A 23,802-nucleotide genomic window follows, 5' to 3' on the forward strand; every position below is an offset into this window, starting at 1 on the left:
ATACAGAAATTCAACAAACATCGAGCCTTGACCGTGTACCGAGAATTGTGCAATTCACTTTCTTTTAGATGAGAGACATGGAGCAGAGGTTTCAAAAAATTCATAGTCTCAAAAAATGTATCTTCTTGTTTTGCCAATGTGTGAGAAGAATGTACAATGGATTCTATATGCAAATACTCAACTTTTACCATAAGAAATACTGGTACTTTTACTGTGAATGCACTTTGATTTTGTGTGTGTGTGTGTGTGTGTGTGTGTGTGTGTGTGTGTGTGTGTGTGTGTGTGTTTGGGGGTCATGGGGTTTGAACTTGGCCTGCGTATTGTCCCTGAGCTCTTCAGTACAAGACCACTTCTTCTACTTGAGCTAAGCCCTACTTGCCATTATCTAGAGGTTAATTGGAGAAAAGAGTCTCAGGATCTTTTGTGCCCAGACTGGCTTTGAGCCTGGATCCTCAGATCTCAGCCTCCTAAGTAGCTAGGATTACAGGCATGAGCTATATTTCTTAAAATGATTTGTAAGTAGTTGCCCAAAGGAGTTTCAATTCAGCATGTTAGTTTGTGAACACAATGTATCTTTATCCATGTTGCCTTTTTTATTATTATTCTCATCTATCTCTTCCAAGGCCTGGTTCTTTTTCTCATATGCATCTTGAATAGTATGATTGTGTTCAGCCACTCTTCTCTCATTTGTCTGCCCCTTTCACTTGACCTCTCCCCCGGCATACAACACATTTCAGCTTCCTGGTATTCTTTTTCTTTTAAACTGTAAGTTCAGAGGAGCTATACCATTGCAATTCTCCCTCGTCATCACCACACTGTAAACAACAGGCTATGCATATATGTCATATGACCTCACATATTTTCATGTATGTTCATAATTTAGATCTACCTTCCACATAGGAAAGAAAATATGCCTTTTTTGTTTTTCTGGGCCTGACTTATTTTACTTCACATAATTTTTGTCCCAGGACTATCCATTTCCCCCAAATCTGTTTTTCTAAGATGACCCTTTCACTCACAAATTCTTCCTAAATCAGGCATCAAACTCAAATGAAGTAAGCTGACACTCTAGAGGGGACTCTGTCCAGAGGCACAAAGGAAGATCATCATTAATTTGTTCTGGATAGCAATCACATTTTGGAACTAAAATACTGAATCACCTTCACAGATGTTACCTTTTCCAGGGGGCTTTCCACCCGGGGAATGCTGATCATTCGCATCTGGGCCAGACTATCCACATGGATGTGCTCATTTTCCGGTTGTCGTCCTCTGAAATTATTGACCACACACACGACCTAAAATTTCAGAAAAATAAAAAGCATCTTACATCCTATGACTCTCACCCTTTGGAGTAATTTAATAGATTTACATATAGTCATAAAGTACTAAAAAAATATTTACACATTGCATGTGCGAAACTTCACATGTAGATGTATTTTGTGTAAACTTTAATAGCTATCTCAGTGTAGACAGGTTTGAGAGAATTCACCGGTATGCAGCCCAATTAATAATAACACCTTCGTTATTCCCAAATTTTCATTGAAGTACAGTCAATGCTCACATCAATCCAAAAATAAGACAATAACTAATGAAAATTCATAGCAAGCTAACCTTTCTCTAATGTGGCTAACCTACAACTTCATTTACATGTTAATTATTTCCCATTGCTTCAAGATTATTGCATTCATCATAAACCTTTTACAATTGGCATTCCCAAATTTAGTAACATGCCATTAATTAACCTAGCTTATTGTCCCTATATATAATTGGCATTTCAACAATAGCCACTGGGACTATTATTGAAATGGAAGACCTTTCTCATAAGGGGGATTGACCCTTTTTCCAATTAATTATCTCCCAGAGTTGAATGAATTTGAGCTAAATCATGGATTTTCATAGTCTCTTTTGTGAATAAAAATAAAGTTTTGGTATTTTTACAAATGCATATTCTTAGGGACCTCCTATAGCTTTCTGACTTGCTAAGTTAGGGATGAAAACAGAGGTCGACACTTGCACATGAACTCCTGAATTTTCTGACACAGGTAAATCATATTTAAGAAATAATTAATTGAACAACAAAGGGGAATTATTTGCTGTTATTTATTTTATAGGAGCAAATAAGGTATTGAATTTTCCTTTTCTTGGTTTTATATTTCCCTATACACCAAAATACAAATCTTACTTGAATTATGAGTCATTTTTAAAAGAAATGCTTAATAATTATAATGTAATATATAACAATATTAAGAATAATGCTTATGTTTTCATAAATGCTCCATTTGTTTCTTTTTTAAGACTTATTACTGAATCTTCTCTTCCCATCTCTGTCTAGGTCTCTTTCTTCCTGTCTTCCTACCTTCCTTCCTTTCTTCCTTTTCTCCCATTTGCTTTATAGAGGATTGAATCCAGGACCTCCTATCTACCACATAGTATGTAGACAGATAAATAGAAAGATAGATAGATAGATTGATTGATTAATTGATATTTACTAGCATAAGAATTTAAATGACAAGGAAGGAATTTATCAATCATTAAAGCCATATTTATGCCTTATCTGCTAATACAAGTCACAAGTCTAGAAATGATTTGTTTTTAATAAAAAAAAATAGCAAGCAAAAATCAAGTGATTTAGGGCCGGGAGCTTGGCCTAGTGGTAGAGTGCTTGCCTAGCTTGCACAAAGACCCGGGTTCGATTCCTCAGTACTACATAAGACAGTAAAAAGCCAAAAGTGGTGCTGAGGCTCAAGTGATAGAACTCTAGTCTTGAGAAAGTCCAAGGACAGTGCTCAGGCCCTGAGCCCAAGCTGCAGGACTGAGCTCAAGCTCAGTACTGGCACAAAAATAAAAATGTTTAAAAATCAAGTGATTTGTTTTTTATCCTTAGTCTATACGTTCTTAGGCCAATGAGATCTTGGTTGTTCAATTTTAAAGTTACATATACAAACCTATAAAATAATAGCACATACTTTATAAGACTTTGTAAATGAAAATTACTTTATCACAAACTGGTTTTTATATCTCACCCCTATGAGAATTACAAATTAGAAACATGGATCAAATCCTGTTCATTTGGATATCTCACCTTTAGCCTTTGCACCTGGCTCTATAAGATAAAGAATGGTAAGGGCTTAGACGTAGGTATGCACAAATCTGCTATCAAACCTATTAATGCTGAAAGCTTCCTGACCTCACAAAGCATTAACAGATGTGGGTTGCTCAAGAGATAGGGTCAGAAAATTTTATTTGGAGAGCAAAGACTGTAAATAATTTTAGCTTTATAGAATTATATCTATCAACTATTCAATTCTGCCCCTTTTGATGGGAAATTAGCAATCCTGCCAGTTCACTAATGAGCAGGCACTGTAATGTTCCAAAAAACTTTCTTTACAAAAGCAGGCAGTGGATGGAAGCTGGTCTGCAAGCTGACTGACACTGCCCTGGAATATAAAGGATGTAATCAAGAATTTTGCCTACTGATTACAATAACACAAACCAGCGTTATCATCACTACCCCACATAACACACATACACACATGCATTTGCACACATATATATTTTTTTTCTCATCAGTATTATAAATTACAGAAAGTTGGGAATTTAAAATAATTGCTGATAATTCTGTAGTTAACATTGTTGAAATAAAGTAACATTGTGCACAGACATGAAGCTTGTGAAACGAACTTACCTGATTTTAGTATGAAATTCTTAAATTAGATTAGTATGCATTTCTGTTTTTATTTACTTAGTACTTAGAAGTAGACCCTTAAGTCTTATCATTGATTTTTGTATTGTTTATGTTTGCAAAATTCTTTGAAATGATCTATTGTTCCTCTCTTTGCCTAATTTTTTTTAAAAGCCCACAGGTTAATAACACTGAAGCATCTGGGAAATCAATTCTGAAACATGAAGAACCTGACATGTAGTAGACACTTACTAAATAGGATCTATTAACACAGTAATTCTTCTTTACTTTTGTTATTTAAATTATAAGAAATGACCAAATTGTTAGAATCATACTTAAGTAAGTCTTATTTACTAAATCACCTTCAATAAATAAATCATATATGCTAACATTCACAAGCCTGGAACTGATTTACTGCTATTATGCTTAATAAGCAAAAGCAAGACACTAAGTTCTTGACCCTTAGTCTATATATTCTTGATTAGTTCTCTGGGTCTAGATTTTTTCAGTTGGAAAGAAAAGAGATTGCATCATCACCATCATCATCATCATCATTATGGTTTTTGTGTACTGGTTTGCTTTATGCTGACAGAACTATGATTCATTTTTATCACTAAGCTGTTTCTTTGTTTGAAAAAGTTGTAACATATTAAAAACGAGTCATAACCAAACTCAAGACTTTCTCTTGTCCTGAACTACCCCCTGGATCTTTTCCTCCGCTCTCCAAAATTCCCTGTGTGGCCTTACAAGGCTTCATTTTTCTTTTTTTAGCCCAACGTAAGTTCAACCATTCACTGCATCATTTCAGTTTTGCCTCCTGTAAACCTTTATTTATTCTATCTTCTTTAGTCTATGTCTACCAGATACTGCTAAGGAAGACCAGCCACAGCCTCTTGCTTGGATTCCTGTGTAGCTTTCTAAACTGTCCATAGAGAAACAATATGGCCCTTGTTAACAATGGTCCGCAGTAGTGTGAGATGGTCTTTCCAAGGGCAAAGCTACATGTATCTTCTTATTAAAACCAGATGGTGGTTTGGTTTTCCATTTCTCTTACAGTGTGAATGGCAGTTCTCCTTCATAACCTTCTTTCTCTTAGTTCTCCAGACACCATTTGTTCTGTTCCACTTCCTTCTTTTTGGAGACTCTCTTTCAGTCCTGCCACCTTTGAATGTTATATATAACTTGGTCATGCTGAGTGATCCACACTGAAGAACTCTCTGAACCCTTAGGTAGGGTACATTTTTTTGGATAATGGTTTGTTTTGTGCTCACAGAGAACTCTGGTTCACTTTATCATAGCTCTTACCTCAATAGAAAACTATATATTGTGTTTAGCAATAGTTGGATGGATTTGTATGTCCTGTGCTCCCTGAAGTGGGGTGTTGCTTGAGTTTTCTGATCATCACTGCATTCCCAGTCCTTCAGTTTATTAAAAGATTAACAAATGAACATACATTCAGACCCAATATCCTCAAATTATATGTATACATATAATTGAAAATTAACTTACTTTGAAAAAACATCCTTGGAGCCTTCCCATGTGCATAATTCTACCCTCTCCTACATAAATGGCATTAATGTGGGTGAGAATGTTGAAAGGGATGACACTGACGAAGATATATTATATTCATAAACTGCTTGTGAATGGCAACTCCTTGGTACAACTACTTAAAAATCATAAAAATATATATAATTGAAAAAAATGGTATAAATGAAGCAGGACTACATTTTTCTTTTTTTAATCTAATAGTTATGATAAATTAATTGATTTCATTTGTGTTCGTTTCTCTTCTTCTCTTATTACAAAGAAATGTCATCGTTGTCTGGGATCTAGTTTCTGACACTTAGGATCAAGCAGCATCATTAGTTTCAGTCCTAGGATCTGTCATATACCAATTTTGTGATTAACGCTTATGGGAAATCTACTCAATACCAGAGGCCTCAGATTTTTTAAATCTACAGAATGAAAACTACTTCTCCATGAGGTGCTGTGACTACTCATGGAATTACTAGACTAAAAATCACAGGAATAATGGACTATTGATATCATTATATGAGATAACATGACAGGTTCATGCTGTTGTGGCTTAATAAACTATTCAGCCTGGCTGATCCACATGATCTTCTTTTGTGTGTAAAGGATCTGAATCTAGTTGTCTACATGAGGTGCCAAAGGCCCAGTGCCTTCTTGTACCCAGCAATGGACTGCGCTTGTTACATGCAGTACTTGAATGTTTAAAATTACTCTGGGAAAGAAATAAAATAGATCTGCATTCACCTTTCAAATATTTCCAGAGCATTTTCCATTTCCCAGACCCTGCTTTATGAACCAGGAATTCACCGTGAACAAAGAAACAGGAAGCATTCTCCAGGGAAATCCAGTGGTGAACAAAACGCAAAACCAAAAATGTTGGCTGTGGTATAGAAATGGCTGGGACAGGCAATGGAGAAAAGTAAAGGGATGAAAGAGGACTGGTTCTCTCCTAGGGGTGGGAAAGTAGCTCCTTTAAACACAGCTCAGGGAAAGCCTTCCTGTTGGAGTAATAATAAGCCATATGTGACAAGTTCAAAGTCACACAACCAGCAATTGGAAAAGCAGGATTCTGACAAGTTGTTTTTGTTTTTTAACTTTCATCTCCCTATTTTATCTTCTAAAATACACTAAAGAAAGGGCATTTTCACTAAAGCAAATGTGTAGGAAGGCCAGAGTTGGTTTGTGACAGGGGAAGCAAACTTTGCTTGTATGCAAAGTGCAGGATTTAGGAAGAAGGGAATATGAGCATTGCTAGTAAGAGAGCTGCCAGACCTGGAGGATCCTAGCAATGTCACATATGCCAGGAACAAGGTGTGTAACGATCTCGACAGGCAGGTTCATTGGAAACAAAAAGGGGAGACGAATTTTATTTTTATTTTTTTGTAGTGGAAATGAACTTGAACTAGATGAGTCACTAGTTGTGAGAAATGGGTCAGGAGAGACTGAATCAAAAGTAAATGTTAGCAATGGTATCTGGATGACGCAAGAAGGGGTCTATCAAGACATAGGAGACCTGGAGTTGGTTAGTGTTCATTTTATAATCCTGTACGGACCGCAAGATTATTGGAAACACCCCAGGATGCTGCAAACCAGAGGTGCACTTATGCCCAAAATAAACCCAGTGCTGAGCCGTCCAAATGTGCAACCTGGGAGTTGTAGCTTTCTCCCTCCATCCTATCCATCCTGCATCCAGTTCCAACCACTCCACTTTCTCATCCCTTCGGAGGACTGCCTCTCTCCCCCACTGTGCCACAAGGTCCAATTTAAAACATTTTATTTCCCTGCTTCTGTGTAACATGTCTGAAATTTTATTTTCCAACCAATGTATTTTTTCAAAGCAAAAAAATCTCACAGGGTAAAAAAGAGAAAGTGCAGAAACAAACTATCACTGATGCAATGTATTTTAGTGCTTCATGAAATTCTTCATGAACTCACAGCTTTCCTCACAGATACTGTGGTGGTTCTTATTTAAAGAGGGAGAGATGTTGAGCACTTCTGCTCATAAATGATGTTTGAGCACTTCTGGCCATAAAAGAAATTCAAATCAAAACGATATTGATATTCTCTTACCTCAGTTAGAATGGTCATTATCAAGAAATCTCATAACAACAGTTGCTGGCAGGGATGTGGCCAGGAGGGATCACTACTACACTGTTGGTGGGATTGTAAATATATTCAACCACTCTGGAAAGCAGTATGGCGATCCCTTAAAAGACTACTCATAGAGCTCCTGTATGACCTAGCAATACCACCCCTGGGCATTTACCCAAATGTCCAGAAACAAGGGCGTACTAAAACTACCAGCACAACCATGTTCACTGCAGCATTATTTACAATAGCTAAGATATGGAATCAATCCAGATTCCCCTCAGTAGATGTGAATCAAGAAAATGTGCCATACATACACAATAGAATTCTATGCTACCATCAGAAAAGCATGACATCACTTCATTTGTAAAGAAATGGAAAGACTTGGAAAAAAATTGTATTAAGTGAAGTAAGCACAACCCAAAGAGACACAGGCTTCATGGTTTCTGTTCAATGTAATAATTGTATGTCTAGGATATATGTATATGTCTACGATAGTCCCAAAGGAGGCTCACAACAGCTCAATAGCTATGTATGAAATGATGCTAATCGAAATGAACTTCAAGATATGGAAACAAGAGGTTTTTCTTCGTTGTTGTTATTTTTAATGTACTATGTAAAGTTATGTCTTTTTTGTTTCATTTTTTTCCTCCTTTGGTTTATCCCCTGTCAATATCACTGTATTTCATTTTGGTGCCCCATGGCTTATATATGTTAACCTGATTTGGGGAAGGGGAGGGGAATAACAAAATGATAAGACAAAGGACCAAGGGTGAACCAATGCTACAGCCATACTCATAAGACAATGTGTTGGAAATGAACTTTACAATTTGGCTGGGGTGTTGGGGGCAGGGAAATTGGGAGATAAACAAGGGAGGGGATAACAATGTTCAAGAAGAAATGTACTCATGACCTTATATTTGCGATGGTAAATTCTCTGTATCACCTTGACAATAAAATTAAATAAAGACAAAACAAAACTAAACAGGGAGAGAGTAATGCTCAGCAATGCTGAGTGAACTCAATCACACTGGGACAGTTAATGAAGACACTTGGATTTGATTAGGCTGTTTTTGCTCTTGTTTTCTGGTCTCTGACCTAGTCAAAGTCTTTCAGTGGTGTCTAGTTCAGTTCTACTTTATTCTCATGACATGCAAAATTATCCAGAATACATCTATGCGCTCTCCCATTCTGTCCCTCTTGTTGTTTATTTGCTGAAGAAGCTTGGCATCCTGGGAGGTTGCCAAGCTTTCTCATGCACAAGCCAGAACCAGTAGGAGCTCCATGAATGCTGGTTTTATGAAATATTTATTATCATAATATTTTCTTATTATAATATTTCTTTGTATATTGTGCTCTTTGTTCATTTCCTAGGCCAATCTTGATAAAGCTTGGCCCCGTGATAAAGCTTTTCAAGATGCTATATATTCTCCCTTTTCTGCCCCTATCTCTATTATTGTTTGTCATCTGCTGTGAATTTTGCCTGTGTTTCCCACCTGACTGTGATCTAGCTAAGCATATAGACTGTACCTTTATTTACTCCTAGAACTAAACACTGAGCCTGGTTTAGAATAAGGACCAGCAAATATTTATCTAACTACAGAAGGCAGGGAAGAGACATTTAAAGGAGAAATCAATTACGGAATGACACTAATTCAGAAAAGGCAGGGCACCATACAGAAACATCTCCAACATACTTCTTTCCCCATATTGTCCCAGAGATCACAGGAGGCTATAATTTAGACAACTTCTTGGTATAGTACCCAATAGTCCCCAGTTAGAAACCCAACAGAGTCCTGTCCAATTCTACCCTAAATTCTTCCTTTGGGACCACGGCAGCCTTGCTTTCCATCTCCCCTGAAATGATCAGTCTTTCTGGGTCTCCAAACCAAACTCTATGTCCTGCTGGAGCCAGAAAATATGTATCAGTGTTTCCTTTCATATTTGTTTTCACACAGTGGCTGGTAGAACTGACGCTCATAAACAATTGGGAATCAATATATACAATCACATTTAGCTATTATATGACTAAATCATTGTTTCTTAAAGAGCAATGTCAAAAAGTTTGGAGAGGTCTTGATGCCTTAGGAATCAATTGTCCAGCAAATCATAAAAAATGTGGCTCTCCAGACTGAGAAATGACTGGGAAAATGTGTCCCCAGGGCTCTGATTTGGCCTTATTAGGCACTACGATGTTCTTGGGAAGTACAGAGACAACACAGCTGCCACAAGGTCATCAGGAAGGCTGATAAGAATACCAGACCAGGTGTTTTGAACCTGGGAAGCTGAAACACAGCTGTATCTTACAGCAATGTTTAGAAATGTTGACTATCAGTATGCACTTTGGCTTGCTTATAATTATTTTCATGGGATGTATTCGATGTATTAGTTTTTTTAAAAATGCTAATTCATTTTAGCGGTGGTGAATAAAAGCATGAGGTTTTGATCCAAGCATGGGACCCAGTTTGCATGAGTCTGTAAGTCACCTCAAACATAGAGGGATGCTAAGTTTGGCCCAAGTTTATTTCTATACTTGGGTGGATGATAAAATGTGGCCCAGAGTGACTGCAATGGGGGTGAGCAAACTGTTACCAAAATGCTGAATCTCAGCCATTTACAGAAACTCAATCTCCAGGCAATCAGAATAACAGCTGGTAAAACATGACCATATAATACAAATGCTAGCTGCAACCAATCAGGATGCTCCTTTATGTGACTTCCTTTTCTCTGATTATACACGAAACCCACACACATGGCAGTGTTGGGCAATCTCAACCAACTTTGCCTGGAAATGCTGAATAATTCTAGCTCCTAAGTTAGTTCTCTATCTCTGTCTCTCTCTCAAATAAACTGCTCGATTTATTTCATCTCAGGATTACTTTTTCATTGGTGGTACTGGGATTGGACTTCAGGGCATTATACAAATTGTATATGGTCTTTCCCTTAGCCCAGGCTCCCAACACATTTATACTTTACTTTCCAGAGAGGATCTTGCATTTTTTTTTTTTTGCAGGGCGCTGACTTCACACTATGTGTGCTGCCTGGCACAGATGAGATTTCAGATGTGCACCATCATGGATGACTTATATGTCAAGATCACTAATTTTTTGTCAGCCTCACCTGAAACCACAAATCTCTCTTCCTTTCCCTCTTTCTCCTCCCTCTTCACTTTCCTCTCCCATCTGCCCCTGCCTTTCCTCCTTTTCCTCTTCCTGAAATACTGGTGACTGATTTCATGTCTCCGCTTGTCAGTCACTAAGCCACACCTCTAGGCCCTCTTGGGGTTGACTGTTTTTGAGATGGGGTTTTATTTTTATGCTTGAGCAAACCCTGAGTGTTTTCCTACTTGTGTTTCTCCATTTCGCTAGGAATGGCAAGTGTACTGCTGTGCCCAGCTGCTGTTCTTTCCTTACAGCTGGTCATTTGTAGACACAAGGTCTTGAAAACTTCATTGTGCCCCATCTGACTCCCAATCAGTCCCCAAGTTGCTAAGATTACAGTTTTGAACCACCACACCTGGCCATATTTTTAATTTTATTATTCAGCCAGTCCTGGGGCTGACCTCAGAACCAAGGTGATGTCCCTGGCCTCTTTGTGCTTAAGACTAACACTCACTTGAATCACAGCACCACTTCGGGCCTTTTCTGAGTAGTTGATTGAAGATAAGAGTCTCACAGGGACTTTTCTGCCTGGCCTAGCTTTGAACCAGGATCCTCAGATCTCAGCCACCTGAATATCTAGGATTACATGTGTGAGCCACCAGTGCCTTACTTTAAAAATATTTTTAAACAGAGGTTTGAATCTAAGTCTCCCAATGAGCTTGAGAACTGAAATAGTGATGCTACATGGAAAATGAAGTACCAAATGTAAACTAGAGACAAGGCCACAGTCAGCACTTCCACATAAGATTCTGAAAGGGATAATCTGTTCCAAATGCCAGGTAGGTGAATGCTTTGAAACATTTGTGAACTGGGTGGAAAAGTTCATAAATTTGTTTTGCTTACTAGTTCGTAAAAACTAACAAAAGGTGAATGAGGGAAAAAAGTGTTAGAACAAGAGAAATAAAATGTGATCAAATGATAAGTTACTTTTTTAATTATAATTTTTAACGCAAAAATATCTTTTGTTACTTTTTTGTGGTATTGAGGACTGAAAGCAGGGCTAACTTGATCACTTGCTCTATCATTTGAACTATCATTTGCCCGAAGTCCTTTTGCTTTTATAACTGGTCTCTCAGTACCTTTGCCAGAGTTTGCCTCTGACATCGATTTTATTATCTTTGCCTCCCAAGTAGCTAGGATTATAGACATGCACCACCAAACCTGGTTTATTTTTTAAATGGAGCCTTGTTAATTTTTGCCCAGGCTGGCCTCAGACTGTGATCCTCCTGTAGCAAGTAGCCTGGGTACTAGGTTATGAGCTATCACGTTCAGCCTTAAAAAACAAGATAACTTATTTATAAAATAATATTGAGTGTTGCTCTAGACATTTTCTCCTTTAAGCAAAATGCCCTCATGCCTGTGCTTACAGTGGACTGATGTACTTTAATGTCAGAGTGAAATACATTTTTTGGTATCAGAACCTATGAGACAGTGTAAGGAATTCTGAGAATGTGGGTGCAGAAGGCCTGCTTGCTTTGCTGGATATCACTGTGGGTGTTCATCGCAGTGTGGTGGTAATGCTGAAAGGGATAGTGCTGTCTTGGAAACAAAGGACAAATTTTAGCTATAGGTGAGTCAGGGGAGAGCACGATCACAGGCCTCCTGAAGCACACAGGAGGGAGAAACAAGAACACTCTGGGTTGCTTTAGATAACACTAAGAAAAAGTTTCAAAAAACTAACAGCCAGTCCTGAGGCTTGAACTCAGGGTATAAGCACTGTCCTTTCTCAAGGCTAGCATTCTACCACTTGATCCACAGCACCACTTCCAGCTTTTTTCTGTGCATATGGCACCAAGGAATTGAATCTGAATATTAGTGCATGCTAGGCAAGCATGCACTAGGCCAAATTCCCGGCCCAAACAACTCAATCTTTAAAATCACCCAGGGAGGACCAGTTTTAGACTGGTACTTTTTTCCCGATATTATTTTAGTCACCTTGAAGTATAGACCTTATTTCTTTTTTTTCTTTCCAAACCTAATTTTAGGCAAAATAAATGGAAGGGAAGGAAGAAAGGAATTGACTTACAATATACATATGATTATTGGTGTTTCACATTCAGACAAGCTCAGTGCTTCGCCACTGCTTCTTAAAGGTAGTTACTCAGCTTCACTAAATGGCTTCAGATCATTTAGACAAATCTGTACTTACCAGAAATACTGCTATGGATATGCCAACGAGAAACCCTGCAATCACATCTGACCAGTGGTTTCGGTATTCAGCTACTCTGTTGAGTCCGGTAAGAAAAGCCAAGCACATTAGTCCCAGGCAGAGAACTGGCTTAGCAAGTCTGGTTCCTTTGGCTTTGATGGTATTGGTAATATACATCTGAAATAATAAATAAAAATAAGACTTTTTATGGATACATAACCTTGAGATACATACATAGCATATTATATGGATGTGAATAAAGGTATAATAGCCATATAATAGATTCCTAGATAGTTCAAATCAATTGCTATAATTTATGAATTATGTACAAGCAGATTTGTCTGCAAATCTTTTCTACTCAAGGCGGGCTGTCTACCACTTGAGCCGCAGTTCTACATTTGTTTTTTGGTGGTTAACTGGAGATAAGAGTCTCACAAACGTTTCTACCCAGGGCAACTACGAATATCAATCCTCATATCTCAGCCTCTTGAATAGCTAGGATTGCAGGCACGAGGCACCATCCCACAGTTAAAAGCAGACTTTCAAGAGTAGCAATTACAATTTTAAGAGTAGGATTTTACTTACCTGATGGCCATGTCTTCCTAATGGCTCATTCTTAGGTGACATTATTAATCATTAGGCACATACAGCACAGATACTCCAAATGTCCTCGTTTGTCACTTTTAATCCACCTTTTCTTGTTTTATCTACTACATTTGTATGTTAGATCTGTCTCAGCAATATAGTGATAAGGTGAAATGGACCATGTTTAATGTCTGAGTTTCATCCTACCAGATGAAGAAGACGTGTATTTGATAAGACAAGAATTGTGAATCTAGCTAGAAAAATTAAAAGAATAGGTTTCCAGGAGTTAAACATTTCTTTGAAGAAATGATTTAATGTTTAATGCAACAAAACCAAGGTTTTACTTACGTTGTGATTAGAAATTGTGGGAATATTTTCTTTAAATTTAAAAGCAGACTAGAATAGCAGAAAGATGTTAATTAATTAAGAACACAATAATGAGTAGACATCTACATTTTCGCATTTTCCTATATGCTAATGAAGAGCATATATTGTATCATGTGATTGAACTGAATGTTCAGGACTAACCTGGTCTCATGCCCAACCTGATTTATTACTCTGTAAGCAACTGTGGTGACTGCAAGTGGGATGTGTCAGTGGTTATTAAAGTTGATAATAAAATAACTGTGAAAGGGATGATGTTGAGACTATAGTTAAATTTTTACAGTTGTTAATGTATCTGGTCCTGCTAATATTCTCAGAAAAATACTTAAAAGGAATATAATCATTTCACTATTATTCTAGGTGAAATTTAAAAAAATACATTTGTCTATGAGAGTAAATCAAAATCAGTGTTAAAAGTTTTAGTTCATAGCAACCATTTTAAATGCCTATGAAACTCAGTAAGTACCTACTGTGTTTTTTTTCTGAATCAATTTCGTAGTTCTGTTAGCTGCCAGAAAAAGGTGTATGAATATTTAAAGAGTTCCAGTGATTCAAGTCCCAGGCCTTTGTAATCTATCCCAGATCCCAATACTATTCTGGCAGAAAAGGACTCCATCTTAGCCTTGAACTTCGGAGCTGGATTTGAGTGCTATAATCCTGTTCTCAGGAGGATTTACTAATTTCAGTTCCAGGGAAAAAGCACACAAGAGGAGACAGAAAGAGGCGAGAAAGACAAAAGGATGCATTAAAGTACTCTGGTGACAGGGATAAATAATGAAGCAGGGATATCAGGCCACAACCAAGGATTTGACGAAGAGCAGAACTATTTGTCTGTTGTATATGAACAGAGAATGGACTTGGGATTCTCCTAGGATTATCTTTGACACAGCTAGAAGCTGGTTGATGATTCCTGACCTTTTCATTTCTTTCCATCTGTTGAAATTCTAAAGATAGCTTAGCTTTATAAAGACTGAATAAAGATGGGCTAATTGAGTAATAGGAATACCATTAATATTAATTATAGCTATCATTTGGTACATGATTACTGTTCAGGGCACTGTTTTAATGAGTTTACATTATCTCATTAAGTCTTCAAGATCCTCAGTTAACAGCGGACTCTGACTGGAGAGAAAGTCATGATAGAATTTCCAGGATCATGAGTTCCAAAATTAATGGGCATTTCCATAACTATAGATTTAAATTTATGATCGATCAGAGCTGAGCTTCAAAAAATAATACATACATTTTTCTTGGAACAGAATCAGTATGAAGGTAATGAAAGAAAATTACAAGAATTTTCACTTGTGCTTGGCAACTCCTTAGTACTTTATAAGTGCCTTTGAACCAGTCTAATCGTGTTACCCTTGCGGAAAGCCGGCTCTTGCTAATTTGTAGAAATAATGATGGCATAATAACCTATTAAGCAAGCTGGATACTGGACAGGAATTGATTATTTATGCTTTCTGGGTTTTTTAAATTCACTTATGAGTCCATTTCGGTTAACCAGATGTAAAAATCCAACTAAACACAGCACAAAGAGAAAGATGGTAAGATGTGAGCAACACAGCATTCATTCAGTCTTCCAGAGCCTGTGGATGTGGGGGACCTTACGGGGCCAACGCATTCTACCACATCATCAGTCTTTATTTGTGCACTATACAAATACCTACTGATGATAAGATGCAGTAAGTCAAGCTGATCTTTTGCATATCATTCTTAGCCTGGTGTGTATTCCCCTATAATTTTCTCTTACACAGATACACACACACACGCACACACACACACACACACACGCACACGCACACCCACACACAGAGTAATTCATATAGGTATGAGGAGTTTAGCTCATTTGTTCCATTTAATTAAAATAGAGTCATAAGGACCATATTAATCTGTGATGTGATTTCTTTGTCCTCTTTGTTACAATAAACATCCATCTTGTGAGCAAACATGATTTTATAAAATAGGACTACTATTAAAAATAAATGTCAAAAGGCACATATGTATTTTTTACACACCTACTATGTCCCAAAGGCTGTGTCAAGTTTGTTCAAGGAGGAAGTGTCTGAAGTTTGATGCAGGAGGCTGTGTGTGGGCATTCTGAGCATAGAAAAGCAAGCCTAGGTTGAGGGTCAACAATAAATACAACCCTGCTATGTGTTCTGACAAAACTCACCCTGCCATTCCCTCAGAACACTTCTGTGATGCATGCTATGCATGGTTACTGCTTGCCTTATTTTTATTCCTTATCACAGTGAGGGCAAAGTAGCCATGCCTTAGTCTCTCACTGTCTACTGTATGCTTGACACTGCTTGGCACATGGAAAGCACTCAATAAACAACAAAGAAATGGGAAATGCAAACATACAAGAAAGATATCACAGAGTGAAATTTTCTTCATAACTCTTGATTTGTTCACTCCAGTAGGGTGAAATCAGAGTGAATTGATCAATGACACAGATCTATTCACTCTACTAGACTATACCCTTCAGAGGGAACCTCTTTCCATTGATTGCTCTCTCTGAAATTCGTAGAAGGCTTATTAAACAGTAGTCATCAAAAAAATGATTGCCTGAAAGCATGCATGGCATGCTTAGGTAGAAGGAAATTCTTAAGATTTCAAAGTATTTATTATGATTTGAAAATGATATGCACCTAATCTCAGCCCATCCAACATAACAAGAATTTAGGATTACACAGTTATTATAGTTATTATTACTATCAACAAATGTTAATAACTATATTTTGTTAATTGTTATTTTGTTAATTGTTTATTATTGATATATCACATTAACTATAGTTACTTTAAAAACAAAGTGATTTGCATATGAATTAGTTTATTCCTTAATGTTTCTCGATTTACTGTAGAGGCATGCCTACTACAGGATAGCACATGCAATAGAAAATGTCAGCACCATGAAAGGTGTCCACACATCCTGGATTCCTGTGATTTCCTGTGACTATGTGACCTTATCAAATTTGTAGAAAACAAATTAATCCAAGCAGAGACCCTTGCCTGGTTGTAGTAATAATCTGAGATTTGGTTATGCAATACTCTCTACCTTTAAATGGTGGAAGTAAGGAAAGCATCATCTGGAAGCAGAAAACACAAAGACTTTCCCTAGAGTCTCTTGAGGTCTGCAGATAGGTGACAACTTGATCTTAGTCCAGTGAGATCCTTATTGGACTTCTGATCTACAGAACTTCATGATAATATACATGTGTTATTTTAGGTCACCGTGCTTGTAGTAATTTCCCCAAAAGAAGGCTAATAAATAAATTGTTATCTGCTTAAACTAGGTACTCAATTAAATTATAATTGACATCTGTTCAATGTATGGAAGAACTGATGCACTAGAATATACTTTTAAAATGTCTTGCTGGAAGGAAAAGAGTACCATAGCATCGTAATTGCAACATCTACTTAGACACTTGGGGAAAAAAAATCTGGATTTGAGTCCCACCTCTGCCATTTACTCAAGGTGAGTTTTTCAACCTTAGCCTTAACTGTGTATCAAATGCAAATGAGAATTAAATTAATAGTACCACATAGTATTAGAGATTAGTTTCTATAACACAAATACATTATCTAAAATATTTAGCACAGAGTTTAGTCTACAGTGAATCCTCAGTTCTCAGAGCCAACCAGAAGCAATTACTGGTCTAGGACCTTAGTGTTAGGGCAATGCCTGGTGAATGGAAATGTTAGGTGTCACAAATTCCTTCTTTTGTTTGCTTGCTTCATTCACAGTTTCAGTATGCTATTTTGTTATTTTAAATCTCCTTTAAACCTACCTGAAGACATCCACCAATTGTTACTTTCAAGTGATTCTTATTATTTAGTTCTGTCCTGTAAAATAAATGGCTTCAGATTCCTCCATCAAAGAAGGAGTGGCTCAAAATCCACATAAGAACCCCAGACATTACAGTTCTCTTCTCTCTCCTCTCCTCCTTTCTCCCCCGCCCACTTCCTCTTTACTTCTCTTCTCCACTTTCCTATCCATTCTTCTCCTTTACCACTGCTCCTTTCTCTTTTATTTTCTTTCCCTCCTTCCCTTCCTACTTTGACATCTTTCTACATAGTCCAGGCAAGTCCTCCTGCATCAACACCCCTGGTATTAGGATTAATGCCACCATCATGCCTGACTATAGTACTTTTTGTTATACGTTAGTCCTCTAAGAAGTCAGAGCCCCAAAATAAGCTCACCTCAGCACATATCCTCTCCTACCCTGGACTGTGGTTGTGGCCTCTTTAGATTACACATCATTGTTGTAACATTGATTCATCTATCACAGATAGAATGGGATTTCTTTTAAATGATTTCTTAATTTGAACTTTTGGATTAATTCATTCTAACAAAGCACTATGGAATTACTGGCCATAGTGTGTTTGTGTAAGTAAACCTATTATTTCCTTACCTGTATTGAATTCTATGTAAAGTTCCCCTTATCCTAAACTTCTGAGATTGTTTGAGAGGAAATCCTTGCATTAAAAAAGTAGCCTTCAAGTCTGTCAACATCAGTTAAATGTCTATCATATTAATTCTCTTCCAGTGAGCTCCAGAAAGACAGCCTCTCCCCCCAACCCAAATTAGGCAGATTCAAGAATGAAATCCCATAAAACACCACTAAATATATGATTTCAAACTGACAAAGATGTTTAAAAAACAGGGAGAATATCTCTAAACCACTGTGTCATTCCCTAGAAATCTTATACTTGGTATCCTTACCAACACCCCTAAACTTTCCAAATAGCAATCTAAGGATGTCTAATGATAAGAGGTGCTACAGTGGTGAAAAAAACAACAACTTTACCAGACAAGTTTGTATTCACAAAGTTCAGACATCTCTGGGCTGTTATGGGCTTAGACAGAGGGTGGTGAGACTATAATAAATAGTAGTATAGTGAAGCACTGAGGCTCAGAAATTGATAGGAAAAGTACTGCACTTTGACGTGCTAGACAATTTAGAACTAAAGTATATTAAAAGGCCAGAGAAGCAAAATTTCCCTCTACCTTCTATATTCCTTTTTCCACCCCTTATCTTTCTCCTGTAGCAAGTTAGAAAAATCAGAATTTTTCACCATGGTGGTTTAGATAACCTATTAAGGTCATTCTCTCCCTTTTCCTAATAGGTTCTCACTACAGAGAGATGCAGCTTCAAACCTAATCTCTTCTGCACAGAGGGATCAACAAGAATCTGAACAGACAGACTTTTCTGGGTTGTTCCCATGCAGCCTGTAACAATAGATTATACACTTCCACACAATTACATTTCTATATGGCAGTTCACTGTTTAGCATATCTAATTAGAGAGCATTCCCTGAGACCTCAGCTCTTCATTTCTGAAGGCTTTATGTCATATAAAACTGACTCAATACACAGGCTTCCCCTGCTAATCACTGGTTTGCTAAAGAAGTGTTGGACGTGCATCTTATGATTGTTGATGCAAAGAATGCAAGTTTCTGCTCCTATGGAAGTCATGAATTTTGTATACTGACATGTAGATTAGCATGAAGCTACTCTCTATGCCAGGAGCAATGGCAACCTCACTGTGAGTAGGAATAGATCTTATACTGAGTAAAAGGGGGATGGGAAGAGAGGAATTCTGAATAAATATTCAGATATGTATCTCTCAGTTTTCCTTCTTCTGACAAGACAACACTAGTTGGAGTCTTCCAAGATCTCATGAGTGAGGTGGGGTGGTGATGGCAGAGCCAGAACCACAGGATCTTATCAAGTGCCCTCTCTTGTTTCTACTGCTGGGTGCCTATCACTGTCACCCGACCCTGACAATCACTGCTAGAGTGTCTGGCTTCCTACCAATTGGTCCCATTTAAGCCCACTGGTGATAAAGGTCTTTTAATGTCCAGCATATCTTCTTGCAGCCCCAAGTAGGGCTGTGTGGACCCTTCCACTCTAATGCATGGTCCTCTGATTGCCACAGAAGCTGTCATATCCACTGCCCGGCCCACCTGCCAGAGGGACACAGTGAAAGAGCTATTTTCCCAGCAGTAATCCAGAAACGAGGTACACACCCCTCAACTTTCTGCTATTCCAGGATCAACTTCCTTCTCAAGATTTCTATCACAAAGGATGCTTAGCTAAATACACTCATTGTCTTTCCACCCTCTTCTTTCCTCTGGTCCCCTCTGTTCCCTGACATTGGAAGTTCCATCCTTCATATGAATTATGTCCTAGGTGCTCTCTCCTATTGGCTAAAAGAAAATACATGGGTCACCAAATGTTACCTCTGACATGCAAAAGTAGCTTGGGAATTTACTAGATTTAAAAATCGGATCTGACCTTATGTCTTAAAATTAGTACTGATTAGATTTTCAGAAGACTTTTAAGTGTGTTTAAAACTAATTTTCAGGGCCAACAGTTTGGCCTAGTGGTAGAGTGCTTGCCTAGCATGCACGAAGACCCAGGTTCGATTCCTCAGTACCACATAGATAGGAAAAAAAAATGGGCCGGGAGTTTGGCCTAGTGGTTAAAGTGCTTGCCTAGCATGCATGAAGACCCGGGTTCAATTCCTTGGTACCACATACATACAAAAAAGCAGGAAGTGGTGCTGAGGCTTAAGTGGTAGGGGTCTAGCCTTGAGAAAAATCCAAGGACAGTGCTCAGGCCCTGAGCTTAAGCCCAGGACTGGCAAAAAAAACAAAAACAAAAACAAAAAAAAACAAAACTAATTTTCACACATATAGAATTTATAATGCTGTGAATTTCATGACAATATTTTGTAGATACTGGTATACTCGAAATTATTTTTTAATTAATATAAACTTTGCCTTTGTGAAATAAGACTATTAGAAATTTTCCATATTATACATGTGGTTCTTTTTCTGTTTCTAATGAATAGTGTTGATCTATTTGAGTGCTATAATTCAAGGGAAACGAAAGATGATCAGTGAGTATCTACAAAGATTATAGTCACTCTGTCCTTTATTTAATGCTTTATTTTATTTATTTCTTCCACTGATTGTAGCTGGATACTGAATCTAAGTTTTTAGGCCATCTATATTCTATCAGACAACATTCATCTATAACACATTTTCTAATACACCACATACTGTAACAAATTGATATTATTATGTACTGAATTTTGCATTTTTTGAGTTCCAATATCATGACCTACTTTTTCTTAGGTTTAGGGCTAACCGAATGGCTTAGCAAGAACAAGGCCCTAAGTTTAAACCACAATAATACCATGAACAACAACAACAAAGAATATGGTATGTTTTTCCAGTCTGGAGTTATCACAACCATTCCCTTTTGAAATTTTTAGTTGGTCAAAGTTAACTAACCATTTTTTATTTTAGATGTTTAAGACTTTGGGGACAAGGGTAACTTACTACCAATTATTTCATGACCAAAGACAAATTGTTCCATATCTCTGAGTCTTAGCTTTACTACCAGTAAAATGAAAATGTAGTAATAATCATTTTGTAGGATGTAGTATAGTAATCACATAAGGAGCATATGTTTTATTATTGTCACAGGATGTATGTTTGCATGCAACTGGATTATGTTTAAAGGATTAAAGAATAACACTTGTGTATTGAACCTATATATCTGCTAGGAGGAACTAAACTCAATTGCCTGGCTTTTGGAGCATGGAGATTGAAGGTCCTTACTGAATGTGCGAAATCAGACATAGACATCCATTTCTTCGCAACAGCCATAATGGGCAACTAACAAAAGATTACATCGCTGTGGACAGGGAAATTATCCTGTCGCTGATGCCCTGGAATGGATAAAGGCTCGGGAGTCACAAATGTGACAGAAGTAACAACAAGCTCAGTGTTCTGGACCAGCTGGTACACGCAGTGAAGATCAGAATATGCCCAGGAACTCAGCTGCCCCCTGCACAATGGCCGATTGATGGCTTCATCACTGACTCATTTACCTTTTCCCAAAAGTTGCAGCCAGCGATGCTTTCACATAGAGGCCATTTCTCTCCAGTGTCACCCTCTTCCCATAAAGACACTGCATATATCCATGGTCATCCCACAAAGGAATCAACAAAAACACTTTCGCATGAAATTGCCATCCAGTGCAACACCTAGAAACCCATTTAGCATGTTTTTTCCTTCTACTGCATTCAAAAAGAGGATATTTGCATAAAGACAGGCTGTGATATTATTCCACCTCTAATACAAATGAGAGCAAACTGTGTCCTGGTGAAATTTCCTGGAAACAAAAGATATTTGATTGCTAAGACTTCAAGAACTCTGTCACCTTCACGATTTACATTTCTTTGACTAAGAAAGAGAGAACTAAAATTATTATGTAAATTACTGATCTGAAAAATCTTTAAATACTACAAAAATATCTACTAGGCTGGTTAACTGAATGCAGTATTGGTTTTTCATCTAACCTTAAAGACAAAAATCTGAGAAGCAGCTTAATGTAAACTTAATTTTTATAGATAATAAATTTAATTCTGGATGCTGTTATATCCAAGATCAAGATACCAACAGATTCACCCCAGGACACCATGCCTAGAGGATGTCTTCTGGTGTTCTCTGGAGGAACTTAATACCAGATCCTAGCAAAATAGACTTAATGGAAAAGGAATAGGTACACATTCTCTCTAGGAAGCCCCCCCCTTCTTTTTTTTTTTTTTTTGCTAGCCCTGGTCCTTGACCTCAGGGCCTGAGCACTATTCTTGGGCTTTATCAAGGCTAGAGCTCTACCACTTGATACAGAGGAATCGAACCCGGGTTTTCATGCAGGATAAGCAAAGCACTCTACCACTAGGCTAAACTCCTGGCCCCTAGGAAGCCCTTTTATTAAGGTAAAAGTCCTGTCCTTCAGTACATAGTTCTTATGGTCTCACCACCTCCCAAAGCTCCACAGCTTAAAAATATTATCTTGGAGATCAATTTCAATATATGGATTTTTGGTGGTATAAGCATACAAGCCACAGCAGATAGCTTCTTTCAAATACATTTCATTGATCCTTGATCAAGTTAATAAAATCCACTCCCATTATACTTAGGGTCTACACTTATAGTATAAACTATACTTAACTACAGTTATGATCCATATATGAGATAATTGATCACTATCATTATGATATGGTTATCTAGCCAACCGATCTTTCAACGCACTACACTAATTTTCTTAAAATTATCCACAAAGCTTAAGTAGTTAGAACCAGATTTCACATTTTGAAATACTGTCTTAAGTCACAGCACATAAGGAAAAGACTCAAGCAGCATTATTTCCAAAAGACAAATACTATGCCAGAAAAGAAACACGTGTCATCAGACACAGGCACACATATCCACTTACACACTCATGCCCACACACTTGAGAATCCTTGGAGTCAATCAAGTGTGTGAATACTTGAACAAATGGTATTTACAGATATACAAACAGCAAGAATGTATTATAGTAATCCTAGAATCACAGCAATGGCCATCACAGTTGTAAATCACAGTGTGTTTAAGAGTGAGCTTATGAGATGTTTCTGGCCTCATCCTAACTTTCATGGGGAATATATCAGGAGAAAGAGTATTTTTCTGGCTAGGATCTTAGGAAGTGCCCTTCTTCCCTCTCTCTCACGATTTGAGATTTTCCTCCTCCAGTCCTGCCATTTTCATTCATCAAAAAGCTGGCTAGATTCACCTCATCTAGTTTCCAACGTCACTCCCTGTCAAGAAGGAGGAAGATAGAGAGAGCTCAGCCTCAATCCCAGCAACTGGGGAAGACAAGTGATGTATAATTATGCTACCCAATATTTTGTTCCTATTATGTAAAATGCTCTCTCTCCTCTCTCTCCAACCTCTTTCTGTCTGTCTGTCTGTCTGTCTGTCTTTCTCTTGTCTCTCTCTCTGTATATATATATATATATATGTATATATATACACACATACACATACACATATACATATACATATATGCTCAAAGGCTAGCACTCTACCCCTTGAGCCACAGCATCACTTCCAGAATTTTCTGAGTAGTTAATTGAAGATAAGAGTCTCCTAGACAATCCTGCTTAGGCTGGCTTCAAACTATGATTCTCAGATCTCTCTCCTGAGTAGCTAGGATTACAGGTATGAGCCACTGGTGCCCACCTGGCTATTTATTTTTTATTAAAGAATTTATTTTTACATCATATTTCAAATGACATGTTTAATAAATAAGTATTCAAGAAGGGAATCTCTATATACAATCACTGGCACTTAGATTTTAAAACATAATTAAAATT

General features: G+C 37.5%; 1 protein-coding gene across 2 annotated transcripts in view; it reads right to left on the reverse strand.

Annotated features, from left to right (window-relative positions):
* The window catches only part of Plppr5 (phospholipid phosphatase related 5), a 126,357-nt gene that overhangs the window by 24,043 nt on the left and 78,512 nt on the right, over positions 1-23,802 (reverse strand). Inside the window, exons 4-5 of one of the 2 annotated variants that reach the window (XM_090334253.1) lie at positions 12,614-12,790; positions 1,161-1,295 (exon numbers count right to left, since the gene is read on the reverse strand). In XM_090334253.1, the coding sequence (XP_090190379.1) occupies positions 1,161-1,295; positions 12,614-12,790 (312 nt within the window). The remainder of the gene's footprint in view (positions 1-1,160; positions 1,296-12,613; positions 12,791-23,802) is intronic. The other variant, XM_090334251.1, reaches the window with a different exon arrangement.

The sequence above is a fragment of the Megascapheus bottae genome, chromosome 6 (assembly GCF_031878675.1).
Source record: "Megascapheus bottae isolate mThoBot1 chromosome 6, mThoBot2.hap1, whole genome shotgun sequence".
Taxonomy (NCBI): domain Eukaryota; kingdom Metazoa; phylum Chordata; class Mammalia; order Rodentia; family Geomyidae; genus Megascapheus; species Megascapheus bottae.